This window comes from Lagopus muta, chromosome 5, assembly GCF_023343835.1.
Source record: "Lagopus muta isolate bLagMut1 chromosome 5, bLagMut1 primary, whole genome shotgun sequence".
In the NCBI taxonomy this organism is placed as follows: domain Eukaryota; kingdom Metazoa; phylum Chordata; class Aves; order Galliformes; family Phasianidae; genus Lagopus; species Lagopus muta.
The window spans coordinates 42,161,796-42,176,910 of record NC_064437.1 but is presented as its reverse complement, the minus strand read 5'-3'; the positions used below and the strand labels follow the sequence as shown (position 1 = coordinate 42,176,910).

General features: G+C 42.3%; 2 protein-coding genes across 7 annotated transcripts in view; both read right to left on the bottom strand.

The window, feature by feature from the left end:
• The window catches only part of OIT3 (oncoprotein induced transcript 3), a 29,703-nt gene extending 19,767 nt beyond the window's left edge, over positions 1-9,936 (bottom strand). The window contains exon 1 of one of the 2 annotated variants that reach the window (XM_048946976.1): positions 9,835-9,936. Coding sequence is in view for 1 of the 2 variants with exons in the window: in XM_048946975.1 (XP_048802932.1) it covers positions 3,139-3,202 (64 nt within the window). In the remaining variant the exon portion in view is untranslated. The other variant, XM_048946975.1, reaches the window with a different exon arrangement.
• A 1,581-nt stretch (positions 9,937-11,517) lies between these two features.
• Positions 11,518-15,115, bottom strand: part of MCU (mitochondrial calcium uniporter) — a 79,844-nt gene continuing 76,246 nt past the window's right edge. For all 5 annotated transcript variants that reach the window (XM_048946988.1, XM_048946991.1, XM_048946990.1 and 2 more), the window contains 3 exons: positions 14,670-14,873; positions 13,145-13,261; positions 11,518-12,045 (listed from right to left, as the gene is read on the bottom strand). In XM_048946988.1, coding sequence (XP_048802945.1) covers positions 11,968-12,045; positions 13,145-13,261; positions 14,670-14,873 — 399 coding nt within the window. In that variant the 3' untranslated portion in view covers positions 11,518-11,967. The remainder of the gene's footprint in view (positions 12,046-13,144; positions 13,262-14,669; positions 14,874-15,115) is intronic.

Below are 15,115 nucleotides of genomic sequence, written 5' to 3'. Positions count from 1 at the left end.
ACTGCCACATGCTTGGAGAAGAGGATCAGAATTCTAACAGGTTAAGCAGCCTTTGAAAATCCACCTATAGCTCATTGGCTCTCACAGTTGAGTTGTCATAACCACAAGCCAAAATCACCCTGCAAAGCATGAGTTCAAAAGCAAACTGCAAGATACGCTATCTTTAAGACACACAGAAAGAAAATATTCAATTATTAGATAACTTTATAACAGCAAGTAATCTGTAAGTATAATTTAACAGATCCTATTCATTTCAGGGCACAATTTTAAACAGCTAATAACAACAACTGCTCTCCCAGATCACAGTGGAGCTGATCTATAGCCCTGCAGACTGTCTCTAACTGAGACAAGTGAGGTAGGAGAAAGTGGCCCTGCTCCATTTACCTGGTATTTTGTTCTTCATCATCTCTTGTATAGCTCTGTACATTTATACAAAACTGAGATTAAAGAGATACAACTCGAATCCGTACACTCTGTAAAATGCTGCAGTGGGGCAAGATTGAGAAACGGCAGCCTGCTGTATTTAAAAATCCACTTAGATGTACCCTGGTCTTCTTCACCTTCTGACACTCACTTTCCCCCCTGTCAAAAGCAGCCCACCTTTATGATTTACAGCATCTATTGAGCTTTTGTGTGATGACATTGCCTCGCTACATCTGACACAGCTTCCCCATATTTCTTTCTCATCTTAAAATCTAGAGGGCATGAAGGTCTGAACAAAAAATGTTCAACTCTACTCAATCATGTTCCTTGTAAGCCAACTAACCCTCTCTGGCTCCAGAAGAGTTCAGATGTTTGGATGCAAAATGAGTGTCTGCGAGGGCAAAATCTAAACACACAGACCTTCTAGTATGTATGTGTCGTGCTCGAGGAGCGTGTCCCTTCTTAGTGGCCTTTCTGAGCCTTATGCAAACAATTACAACAGAAGAATAACACAGGGAGAAAGAAAAAAAATAGACTTGAAGCATTCATTACATTTTCAGCATTCTCCTCATTAACCCTGATTTGGCAGCTTCCTCAGTAAAAGTCCAGGGGTTTCATTCCCTGATGGAGCACCACTTACCCTTAACTAGCTATCCCTGAATAAACTAAACGAATGCTAATATTGTCTTGAGTAAGGAGAATTGATTTCTGTTTGCTGGAATTAAGCTAATAAAACCAATCATTCTGATTAAAGCCTCTCAAGGCTGGGATACACTGTACTTTCCACACCACATCTCAAGTTCTAAAATTGCCCTTTCATTTTGTTTGAAGAACAGTAGGATGCAATGTGGGGGGACATTATGTTGTTTCTATTAAAGTGGTCTAGATGTCGACAAACCTTGCTTCAGAATTTTGATTTGCTTCACTGGCTTTCAAGGGAGAACTATACATGCCTCTGAAAATGGGCTTTCACTCTAATTGAGCCATATCCTCCGTAAACATCTCGTACCTCCCATAAATACAACATTTCTCTTGAACAAAACCGTTACGCCATCCTCACCCACAGACACGTTTTGTTTAGCCTCTAATGCAGCATGAAAACAGGAGCAGCTGCTGTAGCCACAAGAGTGCTGCAGAGCTGCAAGCCAGCATGAGAACAGGTCTGTCACACAGGGAATCCATAATGCGGTATTTCACAAGATGCACAGAGGAGCAGATTCACTCCTACCAAAAGCAGCACTCAGCATTCTAATGGAGAAGGGGAGTCTCTGATGGGATTCACCGCACAGTTCTCCACTGTCTTTTCTGCCTCTCCTTGTCTCCCCCTAAACACAGACAGCAACAGTGCTGTTCAATCCCACCCTCCAAGAGCTCGTTTGACTTCTCAGGACAGTGAAAGTCAGGTTCTGTCTTTTCTTTGCACACAGCTGAAAAGAGCTTCCTTTGGGCTTCCCATATCTGGTTTCCACAACATGATTTGGTGTGGCCTAAGGGTGAGTCACTAAGATTAAAAACTTCTGATGTTAAAAGTCAAATGAGGCAAAGCAAGGGATGCCCTGTCAGTTTCCCAGCTGGGCAGCATCAAAAATACACACGCTCATTAGCTCTCATACTCATAAAGCTCATTAATTAGCTTTATGAAATATCCTTTGTAGATAGACTCTGCAAACTGTCACTCAAGGAGCTCACGCTCTCTCCTAAGCAGACAGGAGAGAGTTGAAAGACAAAATTTACTGAGATGAAGATGCAACAGCTCAGAGGGAGTTGGAGGCAGGCACTTCAGGGAAATGAAATTGCACACCCTCCCATCTTCCATTTACCTAAGGGGTTCAGGCAGGAGTAAAGGGAGGCAGACACGCAGAAAAAGCAGACTTTGCTCTTTGGAACACCACAGACCATCACAGGTACCCTTGGACTACCAAGGCTGCCCCAGGACAACTTCCCTGCAGACACCAGGCACTCTTTGGTGCTGCAGCTTGCCAAAAACTAATTTGAGGTTTTAAGAAGAAACTCCACAACTATATGGTACAAACCAATCAATCTGCTCTCCCCAGAGGCTGGAAACTCTAGGGTTTTGCACAAGACATACAATGGTCTCCAGTCCCTTCTATTTTTCATTTTTCTTGGCTCAATTTTTTTCCTCCCCAACGCCTTCTGCATGGACCAAGTAATTCAGCCTGACAAGCACCAGCTATCAAGTAAAGCTTTTCATTTGTAACCTTGATGATATCATTAGCTCTCGAGCTGACATGCTAGCACATATATTTGATGACAAATCAGGCTCCAGCAAGCATTCATAAGCCTGCCATTCTGCAGAGATTGATCCCATGCACATTGTGTAACTGGAAGTCTCTGCTCCAGCACAAACAAGCAACAAAATGAGCAGCACTGCGTTACAACTCCAAATTCAATTAAGAGTTGTCAAGGAAGCAAGTGAAAAAGTAGCTCATAGCTTCTTGTGGAGTCTCTCCTTCTAAAGGAGAAAGAAATCTCACAGTGCTTGGCAGTGGAGATTCTCCCAGTATGGAAGGCTTCAAGCTCTGCAAAGACCTTTCCAGAGAGAAAGATCTCTCCTTTCCTGGAATCTCACACTGCTTTCAAAGAAAAGAAATCACTCTCACTTCTCGCAATCTTTCACCTGAGAATACTAATGTCTGCCATGGATCTTAAAGATGATGAACAGAATAAGCTGGAAGGCAATGCCTCTTCACTCACCCATTGAAGACACTGGCTGTGGCTGGACAACGAAGCAGAGACAGAAAAACAAGTACTGGAACATCCCACTCAACCAAGGAACAGTTAACACTCAAGTAACAGAGCCTTGATAGACCTTGCACACGCTATGCCTCTGTGCTGCCTTCCCTCAGCAGAGCTTCTGACCCCAAGGCTTCTGAAAAGCGACTAGGATAGCTGTCCTAGAAGTTTATCAGAGGAAGAAGCCAAAGGGATGTTGGATACAGCTCCAGCCTTGACCTCCAAAGAGGGGCTCTGCTCCTTACTGTCAGCTTACTGATCGATCTCATGTTTTGGACTCAATTCACTATTGTTTTCTTGCCTGACTGCCCCACAGTGGCACCTTCACTATCTTATCTGGAGAAGAATTCTAACCAGGGGACACCCGGACATCCCAAAGGGATGGAAAAGAAGAACAGATGGGTGCTTATTGTTATCTCTGCTCCTTCCCCAAGTCATACAACTTCATGGCTCCCCCTCAGCCAGAAAATGCCAGCTAGAGAGCTTTAACTGCAGGAAATAGTGATCAAAAGGAGAACTGAACATCCTGAGTAGAGATTGCAAATAAGTTCTGGGACTCAGGCTACAATAGGAACATCAGTCATCTTAATGGAATGGTGCCCCACAGGGAAGTAAGCTGTTCTTACGCTAGGCAAAAACCCTTTCCACTTCTGATCACATAAACCAATCACTGCAGCAAGATTATCAAGCAAGGCAAAGACATCTTTCTGTAGTAATCTTATGTTTTCTGTCTAAATAATAAAAGCAAGGAACCCAACAGTATTGAATTAACCTCAATGTAAGACTGAGCAATTGAGGACCTCTGCCTTATGAGTTGAAAGGCACTTAAGCTAAGTTGCAGGCCACAACTTTATGCTCTGTCTGCAGATGAGATGACTGCACTAGTCCTCAGCTTACCAAAACCTCTTTCTATCAAAGCAGACCAAGCACCATGATTGTCAATGAGATACAAAGGACAGAGTGAAGGAACACAAAGGGATCTTTCTAATTCCACTAAGATGGAGCTCCTATTACACAGAACAGATTAGAATATATGCTTTACCATACACCTCTATACACACACAGGTCCCTCCCTGCTTACAGTGATTGTACAGTTTCCCTCAGGAAATCATCTGCAAGCTTTCCATCCACAGGGAATAAAACTAAGCCTACAGCAATTGCACAATCAAGCAGTTCTCCCACTATTATACCCCACACTTTGCAGTAGGCTGATGCAATGGAGCAAAGGGAGAACGTCAAGATTGATGTGCTTGCTTCAAATCGCAGAGGGGAAAAATGGCTTTGTTTTTTTCATCTTGAATTTACATAAGACAAATTGTATTTGACTACTTTGTGGAGATAGGCCACCATCACTGTACACTACAGAAAGTTCTCAGTGGTTTCCCTCTGTGCTTCCCTTGGCAGCACAGTGCAATATACGCTCCACCCCAGTGCTGGGGTCTTTCTCAGTTGTGAACAATTCCAGTGAACGACAAAAGCTGCTTTATAGATGACTGCTGTCGCTCCCATCACCACCACAAAAAGTATTTCTGGTTATATCATGCTGACAGCTCACAGTAGCAGGAAAGTTTTTTCAAACACAGGAAAAGAGAAAAAAAATTCACTATGCAAAGCTAGCAAAGGAGATAACCCTCAGAAGGTGATTATGCGAATTCCCAGAACAGAAACTAAATTTGAACATAAAATAATACAGTGAGGCACAGGAAATTATATTGTGCCATTTTCACTCACAGGTTGATTCATATTTAAGTTCCTAGGTAAATAAAACTGACAGGATTTAATTGAATATTCTGTTAGTGTTAGAGGTATATGCACTTCTCTCTGAATCATTTTGTTACCAGCTGCTTTTATTTTGTAAGTATATTAGAACTGACACAGCAGTATTTTGACACACAAGTGACTATTAGCAATTAATGTATGGAAATAAACTGCATCATAGCAGTTTTGAGCCTCAACAGTCTTATAAAAAGTCTCTTTTAAGTAATCTATAACACACTAAAGCTAGGGGATGCCCCAGCACTGCCGGAAACAATTCTACCCTGAATTACTATAAGTGCCTAGTACAAGAAATCAGTATAAAGTTGAAGAAGGCAGCGTGCTGCCTCTAAATATCTTTCTGATCCACAGAAAGGACAGGCTGTGTCTTCTGGAAGAGGCACCAGCTGAAGCAACACTACTATCAGCATTTTTTGCTTTGTAAGTCACTTCAGGTGATATGCATAGGCCTGATTCCACCACAGATAAAACTATTCTGTACTGGAGCAGAACGCTGCAAACCTCTGCCTCAGGGGGGTGGAGCAATTATTCCAGAGGGAGAAATAAAGTCTGCAAATAGGCCCTCCAAGAGATAAAAATAAGTCCAGTGGAGTACACTAGGGTCTATACTTTCTAGACAGACCTGACAAATTTGTTCTTTCTGACCTCCATTTCCTCCCACCAAAGATGTGCAATCCTGACTTCCCAAGCAGCAATAATAATGAGAATCAAAATATTACTACTTAAAACTGGTCATCAGTGGAGGTTAAAAGATATGAAGAGGGAAGGCAATACTGAAACAGAGGGCTGGATTTTTGTTTTGGTACCTAACAGATGGGAGTTCCCAATCTTGCTGCTAAGCTTAGCTACGTCTATTCCTAATGCCATCAATGGTGTAGGTGGCAGCATCTCTCAGCTCTCCCAGAGATGCGGTGCTTCACTGTCCTTACGCAAGGAACTCGTACCCTTCAAAAAAAAGATCTGTGCTGGAAAGTCTTATGCTGTATGAAATAGACTAATGAATCAAGACGCTTCAGTGTTTGATGAGACCAGCCTTTTCACAGCCATCAACGTTTGATGAAAGCGTGATGTGCCAAGAAGAGCTGCTGGGCATGAGCAGCTTCTGCAGCCCGCCCAGAAGGGCCAGGAGGAAGAGCTAATCAGCACTTCCTGCACCAAGAGCAAGAAGTGCTCAAACACATGTGACAGCACCCTTGTCTGCAATTGATTTGAGGATGTATGTTCACAATAACCCCTGACAGGCTGCTGAGATGGATTGCAGTAATGTCAAGGACTTTGAGATAGCTGTTGTTTCTGTAAACAGTTTGTCCTAGGACACAGTGCCAATGGGAAAGCCTGTTGAGATCAGAGAGCGAACACAAGTTTGGCAAAATATGAGCAAACTCAATACATGTAGATCACAAAATCCATACTAAAATAATCACATCGGTTGTGTACTTACACAACTCCCAGTGAATGAGAGCAGTTAGCTGCCTTCCCTTTCTGAGCCCTCTGATGCCCAACTTGGTTTTTAAGAGTGTTTTCCAAAAGTCCTACAGTACCCAGTGTTTTTTCCACGACTCTCAGTTACCATACAAACAGACTGCAAACCTCCAATTATGTAACTAAGGCGGAAAGAGAAGCAGAATCCATCTTTTACAACCTCACAGGGACACAGTGTCAAACCAGCTTCTCCAATAGTCCAAGGTTTCGATACACTGCAGGTTTAGTTTCCATTTCAGTATTTTATTTCTCACCCTTTTTATATCAATACAGAAATAAAACCAATTTTAAGAGCAATATGGGAACAGATAAAAAATACTTCAAATATAACAAAAATTACTTCTAATGTGAAAACTAAATAGTCATGCAACATGGCGCAGAAATGCAGTTTATGTTTACTGCTCCACACAAAACAAAACAAAAAAACAAAAAACAAAACCCACAGAGTAGATCAAATGAACTGCTCCACCAGTTTAGAAAGGTGAGGCAAGTTTGGCCACCTTTACTTGACTGATGCAGTACAATGATCTAACAGCTAACACACAAACCCACATCAATGTAAGAAGTTGCAAAGAGATCATCATCATGACTACCTGCCAGGTAGAAGAATTACAGGGTCAAAGAAAATGTGTTTCTTGAAGAAAGAGGCTGGGAACACCTCCTCTGGAGCCTCGCTGACATGACAAAAGGGAATCTCAAATTTCTCCAGACAATTTTAAACTTGTTTATTTGAAAGGTCCTTTACAGAAAATGAGAGGAGAGATTAAAAGCAAATAGACAATAAAACTGGTAGAAAAAGAGGCATCAGAACATTGCAATAGATGCTGCTGTTTATACTTCGTGAGGTCTTAAAAAAACAATGTTGCATTAAGATTCTGGCACTGTTTGCACTTAAAATTGAGTCAGTGGGACAGGAACATACCAGACAATCACAGAACCACCAAGGTTGGAAGGATCTCCAAGATCATCCAGTCCATCAGTGCACCTATCATCAATATTTCCCACTGAACCATGTCCCTCTGTACAACATTAAACGTTTCTTGAACACCTCCAGCGACAGTGACTCCTCCACCTCCCTAGGCAGCCCATGCCAGCACCTGACAGCGCTCTCAAAGAAGTAGTATTTCCTAACACCCAACCTGAATTCTCTCCTGGTGCAAGTTGAGGCCATTCCCTCTTGTACTATTGCCAGCTACATGGAAAAGGTTGACCCACATCTTAGCACAACCTCCTTTCTAAGAGTTGTAGAGGGCAATAAGGTCCCCCCTGCACCTCCTCTTCTCCAGGCTGAGAACGTGCTGCAGGGCCTCCATGCCTTTCTTGTAGCAAGGGGCCCAACACTGAACACAGCACTCAAGGAGCAGCCTCACCAGAGCTGAGCACAGAGGCACAATCTCTTCCTGCTCCTGCTGACTGCACCATTTCTGATACAAGTCAGGATGCCACTGGCCTTCTTGCCATTGGCATTGACCTGCGCACACTGCTGGCTCACATTCAACTAAGCGTTGTCCAGTACCCCAGGTCTGTTTCCTCTACACAGAGGAAACCAGTCACTCTACCCCAAGCCTCTACTGTTGCCTGAGGTTGCTGTGGCCAAAGCGCAGGACCTGGCACTTGGTCTTGCTGAACCTCATCCCATTGGCCTCTGCCCAGCAATCCAGCCTGTCCAGATCCCTCTGTAGGGCCTTCCTACCCCAAGGCAGATCGACACTTCCAGCCAACTTGGTGTTATCTGCAAACTTATTGAGGATGCACTCAATGTCCTCATCCAGGTCATGAATAAAGATATCAAACAGGACAGGTCCCAATACCAACCCCTGAGGAAGACCACTCGTGACTGGTTGCCATCTGGTGTTTACTCCATTCACCACTACTTTCTGAGCCAATCCAGCCAATTTTTTACCCAGCAAAGAATGTGCCTATCCAAGCCATGGGCTGCCAGCTTCTCCAGAAATCACAAGAATCAGAAGGGTCATCTGGAGATCATTGAGCCCAATCTCCTGCTAAAGCAGGCTGCTACCCTACAAGTAGGCTGCACAGGAAAGCATTCAGGAAGGTCTTGGATATCCTCAGAGAAGGAGGCTCCACAGCCTATCCAGACAGCCTGTTCCAGTGTACTGTCACCTCACAGTAAATAATTTTTTTCATGTTTGTATGGAACTTCTGGTGTTCCAGTGTTTGCCCACTGCTCCTTATTCTGTCACCACACATCACTGAAAAAAGCCTGGCCCCATCCATTTGTCTCCTGCACATCAGATACTTCTAAACATAGACAGTATCATCTTTCAGTTTTGGCTGAACAGTCCCAGGTCTCTCAGCCTTTCCTCGTATGGGAGATGCTCCAGACCCCTCATCATCTTTGTGGCCCCTTGCTGGACTCTCTTTTGAATATCCCTGTCTTTTTCGAAACACAGAGCCCAGAACTGGACACAGTGCTCCAGGTGCAGCCTCACCAGGGCAGAGTAGACAGAGAGGATCACCTCCCTCAACTTGCTGGCCACATTCATCTTAACGCATCCCTAGATTCCACTGGCCTTCTTGGCCACAAAAACACACTGCTGGCTCAGGGCCAACCTGTTGTCCACCAGGACACTCAGGTTCTTCTTCTCAGAGCTTCTCTCCAGCAGGTCAGCCCCTAACCTGTACTGATGCATGCAGTTATTCCTCCCCAGCTGCAGGAACCTACATTTAGTCTTGTTGAACCCCACTCTGTCCAACTCTCCAGTCTGTCTTGTTCAATGGCAGCACAGCCTTCTAGTGCTTTCCTGCTTTCAAAATACGGATTTTGGTGTTAAGTGTCAAAACCTTCAGTTCTTCTTGATGAGAAAATGGATGCATTCTTACACAATTGTTCTGAGCTGCTTGGAGGAAAAGGGTTTGCCAGCACTGCTGAAGTAAATTTCAGCAATGTTTAAAAGCAGCTCACCACCGTTAACAGCCTCTGGTCCCTCATCTCTGACTTTAAAGACAGACAAGAGACTTCACTGTTGGAAAAGCTGACAAGCATAAAGTTTTACAGACATGATAAAAATCTTCTCACACTGAACATCTCTTCCTAATATCCCATAAAGTTAGGATTAAGTACACAGTCTGCTGATACATAATGTTAATGAATTAAAGATATATCATCGTGACTAATCAGATTAATCAAAGCCATTAAAGGACTCAGGAGGGCTCAGTAAGGAAGGAATGTGAGCTTAAAACTTGAACTTTCCTTTGAAACAGTATTTGAATGCACTACAGAAACATGCTTGGCATGTTTTAGGTTGCTGGGTGTTACATACATCTTATTCTGCAACTTGTAACATGTCACCAGATGTTGTCAGCCTCCACAGGGAACTACTATGCTGGTCAAATAAAGGTAGCCACCTTTGTTAGACCAAACATCTCTACTTCTACCTGACCACCTCAATTGGTCTTGAGATCCCTGTGTTATGCAGCTAGATATGGCAGCAAGAAGACCTCCATCCAAGCTTCTTCAGGAAAGTTATTATCTGCACCACGTGGCCTCAGTGATGTTAAGGTCAGGAAGAAACCACCTAAACAAAAAGAAATGGAGGAAACTCAGGAGATGGCTGCCAACATACAATATATATCTGGGGAAAGTGATGTTATTCAAGAGCACCGATTCAAAAATTGAATAGTTATTTATTGTTCCAGAAGTACATTGCTCTTTTATACATATTTCATAAATGATACAGGATTTTACACATTTTCAGGGTTTTTTTTGTGTGTGTTTTTTGTGTTTTCTTAAAGAAGGACTTTTCTCCATGCTCCCTCCCCCTCATCCCAAACACACACCATGGATTCAGCTACAGGATTGTGTTCATTTTTTTCCCCTTTTAAACTCATCACACAAACAAGATATAACAGATAAAAAATAATCTCACAATGTAATTAAACTGAAAGACAGAGGAAAGGGGGAAGGGAGAAAAAAAAACTAGAAACATGCACCCATTCGGTCCAACATGCCATTGAGTGAGAATAGGCAGCAATCCCAGCTGTATTTCCACATCTGCAAGGCACCTGGCATCTGCTTAACGTGATTTGTTTGACTTTTGCTGCTGTTTTTTTTTTTAAACACAGTTCTCAAAAAAAAAAAAAAAAAAAAAAAAAAAAAAAAAAAAAAAAAAGAAACAACCAAAACCAGAAGCTTCTTTCCATGACACAGTGAGGAACAGTAGTGAAATTTCAAAAAAGCAGCAAACTTTTCTGCATATAAAGCTTAGTGCCCTTCTCCCACCTTCATCTTGTCTCCACAGTATTTATCAGTAGGATGCTAAAGAGACTGACCAGCTTTGAATAAAGATGAGTTCTATCTGCTTGGCTAGAAGAGAGGGCAATGGGTTGATTTTCCTTCCTCCATTTCTTTTAGCTAAGAACAAGAGATGTCATTAGCCAACCCTATGAAATCATGACCTGTGGGTGCAAAGGTCATTTAAAGCTACTTAAGTAGGGGAAGTGCAGGAGAACTGAAGCGGTTATGCACTGTAAGAGCCCCGGGCTTTCAAAAAGCCTTTGGGTGAGGAAAATGCTTTGACCATGAGACCTTTCATTCCATTATACAATCAAATATCGAGTTTAATTATATCACATTCCAAAACTGTTCAGCTAAGCAGGAGTCATGATTCTGAGACAGTTTCTTAATCCCTTAAGCCTTCATAATTCCGTAGTCCAGGTGGCTATCAGATTTGGTATAAGAGGGGAATCTCCCTCCCATGAGACTGAATATTATAACTCACATGCAATGCTGCCATTTATTTCTAGAAGGAACTCAAGGGCATTGGGACACAAGTTTATATAGTTATTACGGAATACTCCAAAATACCAATTATCAAATGTCCAAAAGAGAACTTGTTCCTTCTCTCACTTGGCTCACAATCAGTCTGTGCTACAAATAAGCAAAGGAGGAAAATGGAGCACATGGGACAGGGCTGGGGAGGGAAAGCTCACGGTTTTCCAGTAGAAAGCAGTCTTGTAGTAACTTTATAAAAGAGACCAGGTCTGATCAGAAGTGTGCGTGTTAATGGCGGTGGAGCGCAAGATCTGATCACCAGCCATAGCTCCAGGTGGCGTGGATTCTTTGTTCTTTTTTTTTTTCCCTTTTATGTTTTGTTAAGAGAGAAAGAGAGAACTGAGTCAGGTAAAGGAAACTTTAAAAAGCTAAGCAGGCTGCTGGTGTCTTATCAGGAGGCAGACTCTGCAGAGCTGGAAGAAGACATCCCTACCCCAGCATTACATTCTTTTCATGAACCCCCCCAATCCTGTATTTGTACACAATTGCCATTCACACGGTTTTAAATATGACTATTTGCCAAGCCCTTTTTGGAACTAACATTCCACAATGCCCCATCTTCAAATTTAAGAGATTTCCCCTTACAGTCCTTTATCTTGATTAAAGGTTAAAAAAAAAAAGCCAACCAAAAACCCTCCACCCACACACCACCTCCCAGCTTCCACCTGCAATGCTTTAATTTAAAAGGCAAGAGCTATGAACAGGTTTTTTGCCAGAGTTCAGAGCTTCTTTGCTGATCAGTCCTTTTCATCAATTTGCTGGATGGGCAGGTGAACCTGCAGTGGATCTCGAAGCCTCTTAAGGTCCAATTCTGCCTAAAAGTAAAATAAACATTATAAAGAAGAAGCTACCAATACACCTTTCCCCAACCCAAAGCCCCTTTCTAAATTGGGAATAATTTATGTATTTTCTCATTTTTCTTGCCTGGAAGGGAAGAAAAAGGCTCAGATCTGGGAAAACCGTTTCTATCAGTTCAAGACCCTTGCATTGCACTTCTATCAACTTGCTAACATGCAACCACTTCAGAAGGAATATGGTAGGAAAGAACTGATCCCCTCGAACTTTTGTTTTTGTTTTAAGAAGCGCTAGATTAATGGGAATGGCTAAGACTGTCAGTAATGAATAGCACAAGAAAACCTTCAGTCTTTTACACAGTCTTGTTCTGATCTTTCTCTGCTCTTCACAAAAGAGCTCTCTGCTCTCCTGCTCCAAAAAAAGAGGGATAACGCATCTTGCCTTGGATATATCCTACATTGTCATTTCCAGAGCTTGAGAATAAACAGTGATACAGAAGAATGAGAAAGTGGAGAGAGAGAGTGGTAGTTCTGCTTTTCCCGCTCATGCCTTCTATTAATAGAAAGTCCCTCAAAAATGAGGAGAAATATCTCTGCTGCTCAACTCTTCTGTTTATCAGATCCCACACTGGGAACAGTCATACTGCAAGTATCTTCCCCTACAAGAAATTTGCCACCACTTCTAGCAATGAAACTTTCTTGAGCAGTATTTTCCAGGTCTTCAATTCAGTGCAATGAATTGCTGTGAGGGAGAAATAAACTGAATGCATGCAAGTTTTCAGCCCTCACTAAATCCATCTGGTATGTAGGAACTGAGAAGAAAGCAACTCTTGGAACTAGGCTCCTTTGAGGCATGAAGTGCCTGAAGCAACTCAAAGTTTGCTAGCAGTCTCTAAAAAGGCCATTACAGATAGATACAGGGAACTGTTTCATGTTGATTTACACTTCTAGCTGTTCTATTCCTGGGCACATCAAAGCTAATTCAGTGATTGCACTGGAGCTGTGACAAGAAAATAAGCTGAAAACCTAAGAACCATTCTTGTCTGAGGTGCATCTATTAATAGCAGATGAACTCACAAGCAGTAATTTGCCTTATCTATGGAAAAAAACTCTTTATTACCTGAGCAATTGCATCCTTGAGTTGATTGTATTTCTCTAGATCAAATCGTGACTTTTTGGCTCCTTTATGGAAGAATAGTAAGTACTGTCTGTCTCTTGCATCTGGATAAACATACTCCTAAAAAAAAAAAAAGGTAAGAATAACACATCACAACATGGGATACTATTAGTACAGTACATAACAGATGTGTTTTGGAAGTTAATGCATAAAACCAGACTGCATTGACTAAGCTCTCTGCCAGTGAGGTGAGGTGACCCTAGCTAGTAGCTAGGCTCCCACGCAGTCACTTGTCCACCTCTCTTCAGCAGAATCACTGAAAGAATCAGAAGGACAAAAGGCAAGAACAGGAATCCAATACCACAGCTTTTCTAGGGATACTCTACTGCAAGAGGTCACAACTTTTTGGAGCACAGATAATCCTAAGCAGCAGAGCTGTTAACACCAAATCCCACATAGCCTCAACACAAGCCTGCCTGCTGAAATTAACTTTCCCTTGCACTGGCTTATCACACAGCTTCCATCTGATATGCATGCAACGATCAGGCTGCCAGGTGGAAAAAAGCTGTTTTCAGACTTCTGAAATAATGAGATTTCAAGTCTGGCAAATAAGTACTAGCTGATATAGATGACAACGTTTTCTGCCATATTTGAACTCAGTATGTTAAGTTACAACTGTACCTGAAAAAAAATATTGTGACAAAGGCAAATGTGTTCAGCCCCTCAAGTGACAGCAGAGCCCTGGGACACTGTGCTGAATTTATTATTTTATTACACAGTATTTATTCTAGTGGCCTTGCAACAGCAGAGACTGAGCCCTTACTCCCTAGGATTATTTCATTTCAGTGAGAATGGTGAGACAAATCACATAACAGAAATCTCCACAGATAGTGGATAGATAGACAGATAGCCTGTCACAACTACAGGAACCCAGAAAAGCATAGATCTGCTTTGTGCAAAGGTTTTGCAATATTGGAGCAGACCTAGTTTTTGAAGAGACTGAGCCTGCTAGTCAATGAATCTGGAAATGCACCAAGAAGCATGCATTCAAATGTAGCTGCTTCATTTGGTTAGGAGGTGAGATCCAGAGACGTGAACAAAAGGTGTGCCTAAAATGATTTGCCTAAAACGATTTTTGAGCCTTTCTTGTCTCCTCAGAAAAAGTTAACTACTCATATTGGAGATGTGTACTTCCCTGAAATTCATTTGGTATCTCAGATTATTTGGGCTGGTAAGTCACAACACTTACAGGCCCTGGTGCAAGTCAGCATGTGTGCATACATGCAGAAACCGCTGTCTGTCAATGAATGAACTGTTGTAGCACTCAGAGGATGCACATGAACGCTTATGGTAACACAACCAGGAAATGAGTGAGCACCAGCACCAGAAAAGGCCCCATCATAAGCTCCAATAGGGTTAGGAAGAGGCAAAGTAACTTCCAGAAAGCATGATTTTGCTATTTTCCTGGGTAGTAGAGTTCAAATACAGTCTTCTATTGAAGCATTGACGTCAGCACTACGAATCCTACCTGGCGAGTCATTACGAAATAAGCATACATTGCCATGGCACTACCATAGGTGATGAAATAGGTGACTGGTTCCATAATGTCCCAAGAGTATTCCCACCAGGTGAGGCGGGCCAGAATCCCAAACTGAGTGGCCATGTAGGCCAGCCCTCCCCACAACACCAAGGTTGTCCTCTTCTCTGCTTTCCTGCTGAGCTCCAGCCTTACCTGCCAAAAACAGATTAAAAAAAAAAATAAAAGAGTTGATATCATTAAGAGAAAACATAAAAATAACACATCTGTATTTAATGCTACATTGTGACATAACTGAGTTTAGGTTACATAGACAACTTTAGACTTCTTTTCTATCAGTATCTCGCAATCACCCTTATTTTACTCTGAGCATATTTTGGATGCTTTGCAAAGGTTCTTCCACCTGTGTTCACAAATGTTCTGTTGAACGAGAGTCC